The sequence below is a fragment of the Podarcis raffonei genome, chromosome 1 (assembly GCF_027172205.1).
Source record: "Podarcis raffonei isolate rPodRaf1 chromosome 1, rPodRaf1.pri, whole genome shotgun sequence".
In the NCBI taxonomy this organism is placed as follows: domain Eukaryota; kingdom Metazoa; phylum Chordata; class Lepidosauria; order Squamata; family Lacertidae; genus Podarcis; species Podarcis raffonei.
Genome location: NC_070602.1, coordinates 62,173,677 through 62,192,470, shown reverse-complemented (window position 1 = coordinate 62,192,470; position 18,794 = coordinate 62,173,677). Strand labels below are relative to the sequence as shown.

At 40.5% G+C, this 18,794-nt stretch overlaps 1 protein-coding gene across 3 annotated transcripts in view; it reads right to left on the bottom strand.

Moving 5' to 3' along the window:
* The window catches only part of ANO3 (anoctamin 3), a 160,536-nt gene continuing 141,742 nt past the window's right edge, over positions 1–18,794 (bottom strand). For all 3 annotated transcript variants that reach the window (XM_053389410.1, XM_053389420.1, XM_053389431.1), the window contains 12 exons: positions 18,446–18,586; positions 17,795–17,959; positions 15,041–15,077; positions 13,538–13,649; positions 12,727–12,784; positions 11,545–11,642; positions 10,907–11,052; positions 9,914–10,066; positions 9,127–9,274; positions 5,233–5,313; positions 4,079–4,184; positions 1–3,611 (listed from right to left, as the gene is read on the bottom strand). In XM_053389410.1, coding sequence (XP_053245385.1) covers positions 3,429–3,611; positions 4,079–4,184; positions 5,233–5,313; positions 9,127–9,274; positions 9,914–10,066; positions 10,907–11,052; positions 11,545–11,642; positions 12,727–12,784; positions 13,538–13,649; positions 15,041–15,077; positions 17,795–17,959; positions 18,446–18,586 — 1,428 coding nt within the window. In that variant the 3' untranslated portion in view covers positions 1–3,428. The remainder of the gene's footprint in view (positions 3,612–4,078; positions 4,185–5,232; positions 5,314–9,126; positions 9,275–9,913; positions 10,067–10,906; positions 11,053–11,544; positions 11,643–12,726; positions 12,785–13,537; positions 13,650–15,040; positions 15,078–17,794; positions 17,960–18,445; positions 18,587–18,794) is intronic.

Below are 18,794 nucleotides of genomic sequence, written 5' to 3'. Positions count from 1 at the left end.
AAGAATAACAAATCGTAAACAAATATTTATTTCTGGAACAAGGGTTCCTTCTGATTGCATCAAGACACCGATTTGAGTTGGTAATAGTTAAGACATTCTGGACTAGTAACTAACTGTAGTATTTTGAAAGCCAGACTGTAGCTGCTCATGCAGTCTGCCCTGAAAGAACATGCATAGACCAAAGTTATTGTAGACTAGATCAACAATGATCTAAAGCAGTTTGTTTGCATGGATGCTAGTTCTGAAGCTCTGCAGCTTGGGAGATTCCACAAATTCAGCTTGCATGCACATACCACTAATACTGGTAATTTGTTTGGAAAGACAAGTATTTAGAAATACAAAAAGAAAAGTGGAAAGAGAAAGATATTTAACCAGCATTCATGTAATACATATTTCCTGAGAACAGAGTGTGCCATATATCTTTGTAAGATAATTTGCATTCAATGCAACCACAGTAAACCAAATCAAGCAGAGCATTTCTCTCAGCTAAAGCAAATGGCTATAGATCAGCAAATTGTTAGACACTGTTAATGCATGTTTTTAAAACAAATACAAAAGGGTACAAGTGAGCATTTTCAATGTGCTTTCCAAGTATGTGTGGGGGGGAAACTACAACAATCAAAGACTACAAAACTGAAGCCACTAGACTTTTCAGCTGTTCAGTGTAACTAGCTAGGAACAAGTGATTTCAGTATTGTGGCCTAGAACTTTGATCGTGAACTTTGCATTGAAATTAGTTTTATAGTTCAGCAGAATGTGATGCTGCCGTTGTTTTTCTGTCATTTGCTGATGCAATCCTAAGCATATCTACTCAGCAGTAAACTCATCTGAGTCGGATGGCAACTAATCTCTACAAATCTGGGCTCAGGATTTCAGATCTAGGAGTAAATCCTGCTGTAGTTAGTGGGACTTACTTCTGAGTAGATATGTATAGCATTACCCTCTTACATGACCCATCAGAATATATCTGTGTATTGATCAAAGTGGGATAGACAGAAGAAAAGCCAAGCAGAAGCATAGTTAACTTGACTACTTGGCAAACCATATGGGTTTTAAAGCTTGGATCCAGCCAAGGCAACCAGCAGTTAGGTAAAACATAACAACAGCAAAACTTAACAGTAGCAAAACAAAGGTAACATGTTTTACAGCACACAAATAAAGTGTGCACTTTGCCATTTGTGCCCCTAATCCAGAGATCTTTGTGTACTCTGATGCACCCATAGTATTTGTGTGCAGGCAGGCTTTTCCAGGCACATCAACAGAGGTCTTCAGCACCAATGTTTACATGTGCAGTGCTTCCCCCTCTATTGAAATGTATAGAAAGCCCGTGAGGTGGGGGTTGGGGTGCATTAGAGTTTCTATCTGCACAACAACCCCTGAATTTGGGTATCAATATATAAAAAGGGCATTATGATACTATAAACAAGATTGTCATCATATAAAAACATTAATTATATGACAGAAATATAGTAAGAAAAATCCCACAGGGTTAGAATAATGTATCATAATCAGATCACTTATGGTTCCAAATGATGGAATGTGATGCGTGTCCCCGGTATAATAAGATCATTTCTACAATCTGGTGTTTTTTCTCCTAAACTACAGAAGTCATCCTAAGACTCATGCAAATATTTATATATATAGATATGATATCATTGCTGTGCTTGATTATAATGAAGTGACTCTTTGAAAGTTTGAGGGGGGCAGCGGCGTGGAGTTGTTAATTTACTTTGGTTGATATAAATAAGAAAGAATTCTACACCTGAAATTTTTACAAAAGGAAAACCCAGGAACATTTTGGTCCCCATGTACAAGTGAATCCTGCACACTTGTTTGAGTTTAGTGCTTCAATTCTTCCACATTTTGAAGTAGTAGGTAATATAAATGATAATTAGTAAAGCATCGTTAGACGAAATCATGACTTCAAAGCCATCAAATCATATTGCTCTCAGCTGTAGGCATGTGAGAATCAAAAGTGCAGGTCCCTGCAAGGTCATGTACTGTTTTGAAGCAAAAATTTAAGAAGGCATAAAACTGGAGGATACTTGAATACTACCCCTTTGCCTCTTTCCATACTTTGATTTTATAAGGGGGAAATTGGGGGGAGGGTCCTCTTTCTTTTAACTTTGAACAAGCAAGCCATGATGTTATACTATATATTCCGCATAAGCAGGAGCTTGCATAAGGCAGGTAATAAAACTGGCTTCTTGTCTGCAATGCCATGAGATTTCAAGTTGACATGGCTGGTGAACTATATAAAATCCAGGTAGCTCGACAAGAAGGTTACATCCATACAGTTATATTTTTGCATGCCACATTAGAGCATGGATAGGATTCTTCACTTCAGAGATATGAGATGACCTTAATCTGCACATTTACTATCAGTAACCACTGAAAAAGTCGCATTGCGTCCCGAGAAAGTGCTGCATCAAGAACAGTGCAAGGGTATATAAGCCGGCATCAAATGCCTGCGAGCAGATTGAGAGCGAAAGTATACCACTTGTGCAGGCCTCTGCACAGGTGCACAGGACCTGAGCTATGTGCACAGTTAGCTATATGAAACAGGCTTCTGCATTCGGCCAAGGTTCTCTGGGTGCAATGTAATTTTCCTCATGTAAGATTCCGGTATGAGATAAACAAGTTGCGCCGCATGCAGAAACCAGTTTCCTCCTGGCTGGAGAGCATCTCCAGATCCCAGCCTTAAGGCTTTCTAATGGCGAAGCTGTTTTGATTCCCCACCCTCCACCCCTGCACTGATTTATAAAGACAAATGGAGAAGAGGTGATGTGCAAACATCAAACTGCATAGTACATATTGAACAGGCTGATATCCCTTTTAAAGGGCAGAGCCACATCCACAATCTCAGCAAGAGACGAGGACAAACCTGACAGAACGGGAAGCCTCAAGGAGTGTTATAGCATCAAATTATGGCCACAAAGGCAACAATTAATCTTGCTTGGTTTTTTTTTTATATCATAGGCAATACAAATTCATTTGAGCAATTGAAAGCTGTAGAAGGAGTGAATAAACACGTTGTTGTTTTTAAAAAACCATGCCCTTATTATGAAAGTTTTAGAAGTAACAGACATTTCTTTTTCAGTATGCTGCTGTGCAAGACTCTCGCAGACTTGTTGTAGCTCATTCTACTGCTGCTTGGTGAATCTACCTCCTTTCATAGCTGCAGCTGAGACAGCATCCAGTCTTTACCACGAACCGTTAAGGGGAAGTAGCTGTTTGTCTTGACTGTTGGTAACACAATCCCCACCCACCCACTGCCTTGTTCACAGAAAAGCTTGATAATATTCTTTCTCAACAGCAGGATATACATGCAGATGGATTCCTTTGCCTCGTTCCCAAATCTTCCCATCTTCTTCAGCTCGCCCTGGGAGTTTTCAGTCCTGATGATGTGACTCTCCTTCCGTATTAAACTAAGGCCATTCGTGGTGATACTGCTTGCCATTCTTTTTCCGCTCTCTCTGCAAATGCTCCAGTTCGGCCTCATACATCATTTCCTGAACTAAGTATTTCTCCCTTCTCATTCTGTCACACAAGTCTTTGGGCATGTCTGGGATTAGGTAGGCAATGAAAGATTTTATTCCAAAAACAAGGTGCTGAAAAGAGAAAGAATATATATATAGAGAGAGATTTAAAATTCTTGCACTGATCTGTCTTGCTTGGATCGCTGCAGTATATTTGGGAAGCAATGCACTGACTAGTTACTTATCCTTGATTATTAACATTAGCATATATCAGTGATCTACTGTCTCCTTGTGGCAGGGGGCTGAAAGGGGAAGATAGAATACATATTGTACCAGTGATGAAGAACCCCTTTTCCTTTATCCCAAAATTACATGGCTTAAAACAGTTCCTCCAATCCTCCCTATGTGAACATAATGCCAGCAGTTAGGGGGTTATGAATGTGTGTTTCATTTACACCAGGGAATGGGAAACCCTTCCAAACAAATGTCTTCTGGATAATCCTCTGGGAGCCATATTCCAATAGTTTGTGGGGCTGGAGGCAAATGTGGGCAGAGCAATGGATGTAAATTTTAGCTTTGTACATAACTATATAACTAACCTCAAACACTATAATGAAAGCCAGTCGAGCAGCAAGAACATGCCAGAACTGCAAGGTGAACTCATAGGGTGTTGAACTCCACGGAGGCGCTCTGTAATCTCTGTACCTGTGACGGAAATAAAGGAGATGAAAGCCATTTGGTAAAACTAGAAGTACTTGTAACCATGCAGACAGCCTGAGCTCCCCATTTCAGTGGTGTTTTGGCAGAAGACAGAAGCAGCTATATATGGAAACCCACCAAAACAGTGTGAAGGATGGGTAAGAGATGTGCCTATTTATGTTCAAAGTTGCAAAATAAATGAATACCTTCTATGAATTAGAATGTCTAGAAAACAAGATATTAAAGGCAATATTAGTGAATTATGTGCAAGGCAAAAATGAAGTACAGTTTGTGGTCTGGTATATCCACACTTCTGACAGTAAATATGATCCTGTACTATTCATGGGCTATGTGTGAGGCCCACATGATATGAAGAGAAGGCAGCACTGCAATCCCCTCAAGGCTATGGAATAACCACCCAATGAGATTTTGAACATTTCTTTTCTGCAACCCTTCTGAAGTGCAAAAAGTGCGCTCTTTTCCACTGACCTTCTAGCATTTCCCCACCCCCACCCCTTTGCCCTGTTGGGTTTTGATTTTTTTATCAAAGTAGGTGTGAGTCTTAGAAGGCGGGATATAAATGTTTTAAAGCAAACACAGTAACATGATTTAACCATGTACAGGGGTACCTCGGCATGTGAACGGGATCCGTTCTGGAGCCCTGTTCTCATCCTGAACAGAACGTAAGATGCGACAGCGCATCTGCACATGCTTGGGTCCTGTTTCACCGCTTCTGTGCATGCATGTGACGTCATTTTGACCGTCTGCGCATGCGTGAGCGGCGAAGCCCAGAAGTAACACACTCTGTTATTTCCAGGTTGCCTCAGAGCACAACCTGAAAGCGCTCAACCTGAAGCATATTTATCCCGAGGTATGACTGTATATAAATAGGGATGTGGTGGATTGGTGAATTTGCTGAGAAATTTCAACATCTCCCCCTCAGCTGAACTCTATTGACTGTATTCATCAAAGCAGTTTAAAAGGATATTCAAGACTTTTTGGTTAAACTTCTTTGGTGTTTCCACTGAAATTAAGCAAGTGACATAATACATACCTACAATATCCTGAATATCCCATGCCAAGCTCGCTCAGATCAAATATTGATAAGCTGCTGTTGACGTATCCTCTCAAACATCTGGAAAAAAGAAAGCCCAGGAAATAGTTTCCAATGAGAAATGAGCTCATCATGGTTCTGTTGTGCTTATGCATGCAAAGCAGGTCTCATTCACATTCCTTGCCATTATCAATGTGTGCCTATGATTCAAATGCCATGCCTATCATATTTTCAAAGGATGATGGTGCCCAAATATTATTGGGATTTATGCTGCAAGAGACCCATAAAGTCTTGAATATGTAAGATGAGGTTTATGCTTTGTGTCAGCATACAATTCAACTCTTTGTCTAAGAGGTCAAAACTGTGTTTAAGTAACATTTCCACACTGTGCAGTGGCCAACCAGAATCAGAGGTGCTGAATGCAGCCAGGTTCCCTTCTCAGACTGACTAATGATACCAAATGGCAATGCAGTAATTGTAGCAGGTGTGCAACTAATGCTGTTAAACTGGCCCAGTTTCAGAGGTCCTCACATGCAACATTGGGCTGTATGCGTGCAATCAAAATAATGAAATAATGGATGCCACTGCCTGGATGGGGGTAGGTAGGGGGAGGATAAATGAATCTTCCAATATGTCAAAAAGATATTTGGTATGTGCACACATGTGCAGCCTTAGATGCTGAAACTCCCAACATAAGAGAAATGTTGAACACTGCAGTAAGCCCCGTTCTGTGCCCAATAAGCATGGGATGCCTTTTCCCAATGGTGCTGTGGCCCATAGATTGCAGCAAAAAAACTGGGCAAGGCTTTGCCCAGTATCATCTCTGTTTGATAGGCCATTGGGAAAAAGCTGTCCCATGAGCCCTGCTGAAGAGGGGAGGGGAAGCCTATATAAGGCTGCTTCCCCTGGAGCTCACAGCCATTTTGCTTTTAGAGCTTTCTGTCTGCCCACCCTCGGCATGGATAGGCAAACTAAGGCCCAGGGCCCAGATCCGGCCCAATCGCCTTCTAAATCCGGCCCCCAGATGGTCTGGGAATCAGTGTGTTTTTACATGAATAGAATGTGTCCTTTTATTTAAAATGCATCTCAGGGTAATTTGTGGGGCATAGGAATTCGTTCATTTATTTCCCCAAAATATAGTCTGGTCCCCCCACAAGGTCTGAGGGGCAGTGGACTGGCGCCCTGCTGAAAATTTTTGCTGACTCCTGGGTTAGAGCCTTCACTGACCAATTTTGGGTCATTGGTTGACAGGGCCAGAAAGGAATTCCCCCCCCCTTTCAATCTGATTGGCACGTGGTTGGGTTTTTTCTGCCTTTCCCTCAGTGAAATTATGGCTTTCCTTTGTTAGGCGGAAGAACATTGATTGGATGAGGGCAGATCAACATAGTATAAATAAACATTTTCATTCATTAATGAGCCAATACAATACAGGGACTGCATCAATGCATTTAAATGGTATCATTTGATGAGGAAGTTGACACTTAGGCCCAAAGCTTATCTTTTTTGTTTTCTCATTGGGCTACAAAATCTGGGGGCATTGTATGGAAGGCAGGATACTGGCTGTGAAAAGAGTTAGAGCCAAGAAAGAGCTATGAATGATGGAGCAGATTAGAAAAAAGAAGATAAAACTCTCTGTGTTAAGCAGTATTTTCCCTAATACCCACCTATTAAATGTGTAACTGTAAAGCCAAGGAATAAAAACACACACTGTCAATTGGTAACATCAAAAATTAGCTTAACCATTATTTCATATTGTCGACAGCAATGTATACAATAAATAATAGTGCTGTTGTATATGCAACACCCTACCAAAGCCTTGTGTGAAACAGGTGACCCCTGACACCAACCGGCCAAAAATCTGATTAAATGTTTATGTGATGAGAGTACATCATTAGACTAGGTTAGAGACCACAAATGGCTTAGTTCTTATGATAATTCTCAAAATTCATTCCCTGGCGTAAGCTTTCCACATCCTAGAAGATAAACCCTGATACAAAAACAAGCCCAGGCTTTGGAAATATTTCATAAGAAATAAAGTTCCATTGTTGAAGAACACCACATCCCTCTTTATGTGTTGTATCCAGTGCACTGCCTGCCAATTCCCCCTTCTCAGTAGTGGCGCTCGCCCTGTGGAATGCCCTCCCACCAGATGTCAAAGAAATAAACAACTATCTGACTTTTAAAAGACATCTGAAGGCAGCCCTGCTTAGGGAAGTTTTTAATGTTTGATCTTTTACTGTGTTTTTAATATCCTGCTGGAAGCCACGCCAGATGGGTGGGGTATAGATAATAAATTATTATTATAATAATCAAACATATATATATTCATCATTTTATTTGTATACCGCCTTTACATAGTTAAATTATGCTCAAGGCAGCTTACAGCATGAAACAAATTTATATGATAGAACAAAAATAGTCATAAACAATAAATGAAACACATCAAAAAGCACACAACCAATTTGAACCATTTCTACATTTAATCATAGTAAGTTCTAAAATAAGGATACAGAAATTAATATCAATAACAGCAACAACCTCGCCCTCAACAAGACCCCAGAGCAAGTGTCTGCTCAGCAGCCTCAGCTTTTGTAGCTGGAGTCAGTCAGGGCTCTCCCTACCCAGGCCAGGTGGGAAAAGGCCTGCAATGCAGGGAGCAGGTCTTCTAGGACTCATAGTCCCAACCTCACTGCAGCCTTGCCATTCCTAGCAAGCGGCAGTGATGCCACTATTGGGAAGCTGGGATCACCACTGGGTAAGCTGCGTTCTGTACATCAGGATATGAGATCAACTGGAATTAGAGGCAAATCTGCCAGTTTTGCTGAGATTCTCTTTTTGCCACACCAGTTGTTTTTTTTTTAAATCCGCGTGAAAACTTTTTTTGTGCATATGTATTCTAATATACACATTTTTGCATGCAGTTTTACCTAATATAATGTATTTTCTTTTCTTTTTGTGAATATACACATTATGAACACATTCTCTAATATATGCATGACCGTACATTTTTGTTGTTGTTGGAGAACCGCATCACAAAATTCAGAGATGTGTGCATTTTGACGGATATGTGTGCTTCGCTTTGCGTATTGTTTCAGGAGGTGTGAATTACATAAAGGTAAAGGGACCCCTGACAGTTAAGTCCAGTCATGGATGACTCCGGGGTTGTGGTGCTCATCTCGCTTTACTGGCCGAGGGAGCCGGCGTTTGTCCGCAGACAGCTTCTGGGTCATGTGGCTAGCATGACCAAGCCGCTTCTGGCAAACCAGAACAGCGCACAGAAACGCTGTTTATCTTCCCGCCGGAGCGGTACCTATTTATCTACTTGCACTTTGATGTGCTTTCGAACTGCTAGGTTGGCAGGAGCAGGGACCAAGCAACGGGAGCCCACCCCGTCGCAGGGACTCGAACTGCCGACCTTCTGATTGGTAAGTCCTAGGCTCTGTGGTTTAGACCATAGCGAAACTGGTACAAATTTCTCCTCCATCCGTAATTGAGGTGGAGAGAACCATGGCAAAGGGATGCAGCTGACAACATTCAACATTCATATTTCTGTTAACATCCCTCTTTCTGTTGTAATTGCCTGGAGGGGATGTAGTCTTGCATTATTATTTTTTTGTTTCTAGCACAATGTTTTCTAGGTCTTTCACTATTTGGGGGCATATTAAGCAATTGAAATTTTCCAGCTGTCTCATTCACTTCCAGCATGTGACTAAAACTGAACCCACACAGTTCAAGTGCTCTAGCTTGGCCTCTGATGCAATCCATTCTGGCCCACTGTAACCATAATAAAACATGCAAAATAAAGAGCAAAATATACAAAAGGGGAAAATGCAAACTTTTGTCAAAATACAAAAGTGAGCCCATCAGCGAAAAATATAGAAACGGTGTAATTACTTTTCTTGTCTGTATCCTTGATCGACACAGGGACCATACTTGTATGCGTAGACAAAGCGTGGGATATAGTCAGATGTAATGGCAATAACAAAAGCGTTGGTGATGACGGCCAGGACTCCAATTCCCTCAAGGATTCCATACCAGATCCCTAGGAGAGGATAATTATCATGAGGCTAAACACAAAACAAGCAAACATGAGAAAGCAGAGTATTTAATACTTTTTCCCAGTCCATGCTCAAAGAAGCCTTTGTTCTAAAATAGAATTAAATCTGCACTTTCTCAATTGCCCTGCACAGCTTGCCCTTCATTCGATCTGAGTCTAGAAAACAAACAGCTTCCATTTTTAGATCCAGTTTGCAAATTTATCATCCACAGCCACAGTATGTGATGCCTCATTTGAGACTCATTTATAATTATTACACTGCAGGTACGAAAACAACACCATTGCCCTTCCAAAAGGCTAGGACCATATCAGATTACTTCTGGTGCCATCTATTTTCATTTGGGAACTGGTGGATCACACACAGCAGCACTTTGACCTGTGCTTGGAGCTGATACAGCAGAAAACAAGAGAGTGAAAAATGACCACTGCTGCCCTCTGCCCTGGGTAGTGCAAGCAGCGTGGAACTGTATGTGGTAGGAGACCTGCTACTCAGTTCTGCTTCACTGTTTCCAAGCCAGGGCTTGGGATTTCTCTCTCATGTTGGTTAGTATTTGTAAACCAAAAACAAAACTTGCAGACTAAATGATAAAAAGAAGTTGCTACAGTGACTGCGCTTTGTCTCACCTATATCAGTTGCTCTTGCAGGCATCGGTCGCCTCCACTGAGTGACAAATTTATATGCATCAAGCCGGATTTCTATGATATTGTTGAGCAAGGCCAGCAGAGGTGCCAGAGGAAAAGCAGCAACAAAGATTGTGGTGAAGCCGAACTGTAGAACTGGAAAGAAAGTACACATGATCAAAAAGGGAGAACCACTCTTGGTTACCCTTCTTCCTTTGGAGTCCTATGACTCGGGCCTTTATTAAGGTTCAGAGATTGTATACTCATGGGGGTGGTAGATGGTTGATGGAGGACCCCAGGTGAGAGTCAGGAAAATGTCTGTGTCCCAAGGTGAGAGGCTGGAAGAAAGGGAAGATCCCAGGTGAGAGCTGGGAGAAGCTACTATCTTCTGTTGGTGGTAAGGGCTAAGAATTACTTTCAAGAGAGGAGTCTTATTCTATTTGTATTGTTAATAGCAGCTATTTTATTGTATTATGAAAAACTTAAAAAAAACAACCTCAAAGTGATGGTCAAAAAGAAAAGAAAAGAAATGGGGAATCCATGTCTAAGAAAAGACAGAATTTTTATGACATTCATCAAATTACATACATACATAATTTTATTTGTATGCCGCCTTTCCATAGTTCAAACCATGCTCAAGGTAGCTTACAGCACACACAAAAATCAAATAATTACAAACGTAACAAAAGTAGTCATAAAAAATAAATAAAATATGAAAAGTACACAACCAAATTAAGCAAAAGAATACAAAAAAGATAGCAACAACTCTATCCACAATTTAAAAAAAACACACCTAAATAATACTTCAGCCTAATAGTCTATTCAACTATTCAACAGACTCACCTTTGTAGCTGGAGTCAGTCAGGGTCCCACCTTTCCAGGCCAGGTGGGAAAAGGCCTGCAAGGCAGGGAGCAGGTCTTACCCAACTCACAGCCAAGAATCTACCAGTTCTTCTTTTTTTTAATGAAAAAGGGCAACTTCATAAGAACACTCACCCATCTCTAAGTACTCATCCATCAGACCGTGGAGATTCATGGGCTGTAGATTCCAATCTTTTTCCCACTGAGGTAGAGAAATTTTATGCTCCAGTAACTGCCCTCCTTTCTTGATCTTGCGTCGTGCCCACCAATTTTGCAGTAACCTGTATTAGATAGTCAGAGCATAGAATCTATGATAGCACTCATGGTAACAATTTAATCATTCAACTGATGGCTTAACTCATCACTGCCCTCCTAGTTTCTCTCATTCCTTGTGAATGTTTGTCTCCTAAGAAAAGGACATCCCTGTGAATAGAGACAGTCCTATCAATGCCTGATGACTTGTTGATGGTGCTTGCAAACACTTTGAGAATTCCTCCCCCCAAACCACATTACAACACTTTTAATGGCTCTGCAGATAAAGTACAGCTAAATTTTATCCAAAATCCCTTTAAATATTACAACTGATTGCCATGTCCTGCATCTAGTATTAATTTTTAGTCTCAAACTCTCCAGTCTTTAGGAAACAGAGTTCCATAGAGACAGCTTCTCTTTATGCACCTCCAAGAGTTAGCCATGCAGGAGAGGACATTCCCTTTGCCAGCAGATACAATAATCAAGTCAGCATCTGATATGATGCCTCTGTTCATACTTACGGATAGCCAAGTTCCATGAAGTTGTTCCACATCTGTTTTAAAACCATGATGACACCCATCTGCAGGCAGAGGTCTATCAAACAGCCACTGGGATGACACTGAAAGCAGAAACATAAGAAAGCAGAAACATTAAGAAAGAAGATAGAGGAAAAAAGGCAAGATACAATTGCAACAAATTGGCAGACATTTGTTGCTTGCTCAGTGGGGCAGAGCTACAGCAACAGCCTCCGGGCAGTAGTGTTGCTGCTGCTTACCGGTAGGTGGAGAGGCAAGATGGTGAAGAGGTTGGGTCTGTGTGTACGCACTAGTGGGAGCACCAAATTGGCTCCATTATTGTGTCTGCAAGGCCTTGACCTTGCTGCCACCTTGCTTTCCTCCTTTTGGCGAGTGAGAGTGATGCTGCTGCCAGGAGGCAGTTGCTGTGGATCCACTTGACTGGGTAAGGATTTGGGGTTAATTAAAACATACTGTTGTTCTATATACCAGGCACGTCCAACTCCCAAGAGACTGCAATCTACTCACAGTATAAAAAGACCAGTGTGATATACCCATTGTCACTGCCAGGAGTTGTTGAGCATTTTTAGGGGAGGGTTGACCAAAGTTGTTGACCTTCGCCCCCTTTTTTGGGTTGTACATCACACCACGATCGACCTGGGACACCCCCGCGATCAACTGTTCTATACTGTTTGGAAGTCAGGTTTGGTGAGGATGATTAAATTATTATCTAATCTACTGTCAAAAGGTTGAAGAAGCAGGTTAGAAGTAGTAGTTCTGGATAACTTGAAAGATTGCACATTGCACATGCTTCTGTAACATTTTGGTTGACCTGATGAAGCTAGTACCCTAAAGCACAAACACACACTTACAAAGAAAATTTGGTGTTTAAGCTATTCCAGAACATACTTTAATTCCTGAAAATTCACAACCATTTTAAAGGAAAATTTTCAAAAGACGATTCGTTTTCATATCATACAAAAATAGTTTAAATACTTTAAAAAAGAAACAGAATAAGAGGTTGACCATTTCAGACAACAGTAATTTGGTCCATGAGCAAAGGAATGTGTGTTTGTATACACACACACACAGAGGGAGAGAGAAAGAAAGAGAGAGAGAGACAGACAGACAGACAGACAGACAGACAGACAGTGATTTTACATTGGTGCAAGTAAAATTTATCCTTACTTCTTCCAGTCGCCATCTGTTAAAAAGTTTGTTATACTTTCCAGGACGTCCAGCAAACCTGTAAAATGAGATTTCGGTTTGTCAGCTGAATTCAGAAAGAATGAAAATATTTGACTCTCACACATTTTTACTGAAAAATTAAAGTTAAAGCTAAACCAAAGTAAATCCTTATTACTTATCTCACTTTTTGTTTTGATGCATGTTGGAAAAGGAAAAGTGTATCTCCTTTTTAGTACTAATTGTGAACCTATTGTTACATCACTCTGGGAATTGCAACTCTGTGTAGGGAAATGGGATCTCCTAACAACTCTCGGCACTTCAAGCAAATCTCAGCTCCTAGAATTTTGAGGGGCGAGGCTATGACTCTCCAAAGTGCACTGAATGTATAGTGTGAATGTTGCCTCATTGTGGTAGAAGTGCATTTTGAGGGGAAATGATAAATGGAACTCTGCTCCAGCAGATGCCACCTCCACAACTGGCAGTTTCCCTCCAGATAAAAATGGAGGGGGAAGCTTCCACTTCAGTAAACACACCTAAGCACTCTTTTCCTGATAACCAAAATTATCTGAATTAGTTCATCCCCATTTCCCGAAACTATTGGAATACACATGTGTAAACTCCTCACACATATTGGTTTACAATACATACACCTTTCCCCTCCATGTAAGTGATTGGTGAAGCACTCCTTAAAAAACTGGGATGCACTTTAAATCAGAAATGACATCTATTAACAATAGATTTTAAAATATAATGTTATTTTGTTCTGGGAGTTTCTTACATGCTTTTCTCAACTCATTTCAGATATACATACCTTCCAAGGAAAAAGGCAATGTAGAAAATGGAGCTGTTTAAGTTGACAAACTGGAAGAGGAACATTTTCAAGGCAAAACTATTTTCCCATTCTGAGTCAGTTCTAGGGTGTTCTATTAAAAAAATGCAACAGAATTCACAATAGACATTAGTCTGGAAATAAACATTTCTAACTTTTAGCAGGTAAGATCTAGATTGCCATATACACATAAAGCTGTCTGGGACAGTACATTTGAAATGCACTGTTTAAAGATTATTTTTAGTTGTAAAAAAACACAACTATTTACATTTGCTCTGAACAAGATAAACGTTTATATTAAAATATTACAAAAAAGGCAACTATCCCTTTCCTCAGTGTATTTGCTATGAGCGTGGTGGTTCCAATACAGCCAACTAATAACACTGGCTACTAATTGGAGTTTTCTTTTTTTAAACTAATGATAATTGCTGTATGGAGGGCAATTTTTGTTGAGGTCATGGCTAGGCTGGGATTGTGTGCTGCTGTTTTGCAAATAATATTTTTAAGTCCCTTTAAACAGATGCAATATATGCAGCCTTTATGTACCAAGTTCTTTTCATTGAAATGTTGTTGCTGTTGTTTCCATGGGATGCTGGCACTGGAAGAAGGCTACAGCAGGAGAGCGTTGCCACCACACTGAATGTCTGTTTAAAGTGTAAAAAATTACAAAGGAAACGAAAACCAACCCAACACTCATCCTATGAAGTAAACTAACCACAACCCCCTTCCAAAAACGTATTAGCAGTTTCTCTCTCACCCCCCCCCAAATCAACCCAAATATCAACACCCCATTTTCAAAATCGGCCTCTTCAAAATGGAGAGGGAAATTTGACTTTTTGAGACTTCCAAAAGCTTCCAAAAGTTCAGTAGTAGTGCATCTGCTTTGTATGCAGAAGAGTCTAAACTCAACCCCCAACAACTCTAGTCATTGTTGACAGTAATAAGGCAGAAGGACCAATGGTCTTATTTGGTACAAAAAGATATATTACAATTAAATAATAATTGTCATATGCAAGTTGATGTCAAATGGATTTTTCAGCTTAATAGGAATGAGAGGGCCCTGTAAGACATGAATTATATTCTCCCTCTTTTTCCTTTCCCTATGGCACCAAAGCAAAGCGCTTTTGAAGGAAGATGAGAACAACTTAAAGGAACAACTTAAGGGAGAATTCTACTTTGTACACATTCAGCTTGACCTTAACCAATCTTAGGTGCTAGATCAAAGCAAAGGCGTTTGTAGCTGGAGTCCAGCATTCTGTTTTCACAGTAGTTAACCAGGTTCTTGGGGAAGCTCATGGGCACTTTCTCCACACATCACAAAATTTTATACACTTTTGTCATGTCAACCCCTACGTGCCTTCTCCTCTTTCAGGCACACCAGATATCGATAGCTTGTAATTGCATATGTTACATTATCTGTGTCGTTAGACACTTTATCAGATACTAACACAAGTATGGAAACATTCATCAGTGCAAATCACTCACCTAAATCTGTTAAGAGATAGGCAACTTTTTCATATACCTGGAAAAGAAATAAGAAGAGAATAAAAGTGTTCTAGCAATGAGTTCTGGAAAGACTTCGAGAAAAATATACCACAGGTGTGTGTGCATGCATAGATGCATACTAAGCGGGGGGGGGGGGAGATTGAATTTTGGTTTGCATGGGAAACTAACTAATTCACTTTTCATGTGAAATCAATTGATGTGAATCTGACAAATTCTTTTGTGGGCAGCTTCCCAACCAACACTTAATAGGATCAAATCCTCTTGTGTGGTGCTGATTCAGGGGACAGGAAAAGGAGGGGCCTGCTGGAATGAAGAAGTCAGGCAGGAAAGGTATTCATCCACCCACCCCTACCTTCTTGCAGGAACACACAGTTGCCTGGTAGGTCTCCCCTTTTTGTAGCCCCCCCCTATCTCAGTCAAGCCTGCCCCTGCTTCCTATGCTCTACCCCTCTGACAGCCCTGGATCTGGGCCTTTTACCTGACCTGTCTTGAGCTAGGGCTATCTTAACCCAGCTCAGCCAACAACCAGATTCTCCCCAAACCAGCCTGATTCAGTTCAGGACTCAGTTGCATCCAGTGCAGAGTGCTAATGTAACAAACTCACCTCTAGGGATAGAGTTAAAATGAATCTGCACTTTGAGTGCTATTTATGAAGATGCTTAAAATACAATATACAAGTCTAGCTACATAGTACATTCAGCTTCAGTATTGTGCCTACTTAAAAAGGTAAAGGTAAAGGTACCCCTGCCCGTACGGGCCAGTCTTGACAGACTCTGGGGTTGTGCGCCCATCTCACTCAAGAGGCCGGGGGCCAGCGCTGTCCAGAGACACTTCCGGGTCACGTGGCCAGTGTGACAAAGCTGCATCTGGCGAGCCAGCGCAGCACACGGAAACGCCGTTTACCTTCCCGCCAGTAAGCGGTCCCTATTTATCTACTTGCACCCGGGGGTGCTTTCGAACTTGATAGTAAACCTCACTGAACTCAGTGGAACTAACATTCATGTAGACTTGTATTGAATTACACTGTCAAACATGTTTTCCATTGAATAATGGTAAATGTATATGTGATGTGCTTGTGGGTGATTGTTTCTAGTTCTTTGAAATAACTTTTTTGTCTGCTCTGGAGCTCCTTCATCAAAGACTTGCCAAATAAAATGGAAGAAGCGACTTAGTTCTCTAAGATTTTCACAGGACAAAATCATGGCTAACTTTAAATGCATTGAAGACACTGTATTTAGTATTGTCGTGCTCAAAATCCATGTGTCCCAGCCTGATATTCTGTTAAATAAAATCAGAAATATTATTGGGGTGTTAAACAGTAAACTTTAGCTAGATCAGGCTACGATGATTACAACTATTCTCCTCAAAATCAGTGTGCCCTAGCCAGATATTCTGTTAAGTAGTATCAAATATATTATTATGGTGTTGAATATTTAATTAAAGTACTATGTGTGTCACGCTTATCCAAACAAAGTCAATAAGTTCCTAGACTAGAATTTCTAGTTTTATATGCGTCAGCTCAGGGACGTATATAGTCATGAAAGGTATATCCACACCCATTCTTCTTACACGAGCATTTGCCTTAGGGCACGGCCAGATTTAAATCAAATATTTATTTCCTGGAGTGTCTCCATATTTGTAAGAGCTTTGACTTTCTTTCTTTGTTAACATGCCTATACTTGCCTTGATCCTGATACGGAACTTCAAACAACATGAATAATGGTTAGCATAATGTTTCAAAAGCCTGTTTCTCAGTATGATCCTCATCTCCTTAGTTCCTGTGCAATGATACTGAGAAATATTGTCATGGCAGACATTTGCCAGAAGGGCGTTTTGAAGAGAACACCTCAGAATCAGATACTTGGAAGCCTAAAGTCTAATCAGTTTGCCTCAGCACTGAACAGGGATAGCAGAGAAATTTGACTCAGTTAACATTTAAAGGCAAATAACCTAATATGCGAACAGAAATACAAAACCTCGAATTTTGCAATGCAAGTCTCAAAGCCAAGTAATGTGTACAAAAATGGATACACTAAAGCGAAGTGTTCATAGAGTGCATATATGAGTGAAAACAGCACACAAAATACATTAGGGAAAGTAATATCAAAATTAAGGGAGATATGCTTTGCTCGATATACACTTTATCTGGAGGCAGGCTGCGTAAGGAGAAGCTTCATATCTAGTTATATTTGCTAATGTGATTGGTTATAAGGCCAAAGCCAAGTTCATACTATAATTAGTTTTCAGAGTTGCAGTGGAAACAAAATGAAGGAGTCCCAGAAACTGGCAAACTGGACCACTTGTTTACAATTTTAGCTTACTAGAATTGCTTTAATTGAAGTTAGTTTTTATTAGATTGGGTTGTTTAATTGAAGGTGCTGCCCACTAACGGCCAGAGGGTTAGAGCTGGTTGGGGACAGTGTTGTTTAACTGACTTCCCCAAGCAGAGGTTGCTGCTGGTTACCGGAAGGGAGAGGGTCAAGGCAGCAGAGAAGTCAGACAAGTGTGGCATGGTGAGTGTTGGATTGACTCTACCACTGCACCTGTACCACACCAACCTTCCCATCACCTAGCCCCCCAACAGGGAAGCCAAAGAAGCAATGCTATCCCACCACTCCCCCCCCCCGGCTGCTGCCCTACACAAGGAACAAATGGTATACCAATTCTACATTTTAATTCATTTTGTATATACTGAGACGACCCTTCACTTATGAATAAAGATTGGGAACTTACAACATTAAGAGACATGATGATCATAAAGTTGATGCAGACTCCTGTGCCTGATGTCGCAAACTGCCAATACTTTTTAATGAAATACCACTGGAAAGAGGCAAACTGCTCCATAGCCACAAGGCGATAGACTACAACTGCAAACACTGCGGTGAGGACTAACGAAATCTGCAAACAGATAAAATTAAGAATATTTATACCAAAAATAGGCATTGGCTGGGAAAAGATTCCACAGAATTACAGGCTTGTAAATACTATGAAATCATCACATTTCTTTCAAGACTGAGTTGCTTGTTTATTTTTCAGTTAAAATAATTACCGTATTTTTCGCTCTATAACACGCACCCGACCATAACACGCACGTAGTTTTTATAGGAGGAAAATCCGTAGGCATGGCACCCGTAGGCATTCCCTCCATAACACGCACAGACATTTCCCCTTACTTTTTAGGAGGAAAAAAGTGAGTGTTATGGTGCAAAAAATACGGTATTTAGCCCTGGGACTAAATTGCAGACAATGACCCGCATTTCCTTATTTTACTCTACTATATAATGAATTACCTCTGAATCTGAGAAGAACTATAAACAATTTAGGCTGATAGGAAATAGCCCGTAATTCCTTTACAAAATGTCCAATATTTTTTAGTGACTTTACCATGAAGAATATTCCTGACACAGACACCATCAGTCGACTAAGTTTATCAGGGAAGGGTTGAAAAGGTTCAGGCTTCCCTGTTATAGGATTCACTCGTTCCACTTGAGAATATTTTGCTTCAAATTGGGGGCGAAGCTCTTCCTGCAATTACAAACATTTATTTCAGTTCATGCCTGAAGTGGTTGGCATGTATACATATGGCACAACGATGAAAAATTTTAATACTTCCCTTCTTGTTGATATGCTCCATATACTTTATATATCACTTCATAAAGTATTATGGAAGTTTAACACTAAGCTGCTCTGGGAAAACCCCGAAGATAGATATCTTTAAAACTGCTATTTGACA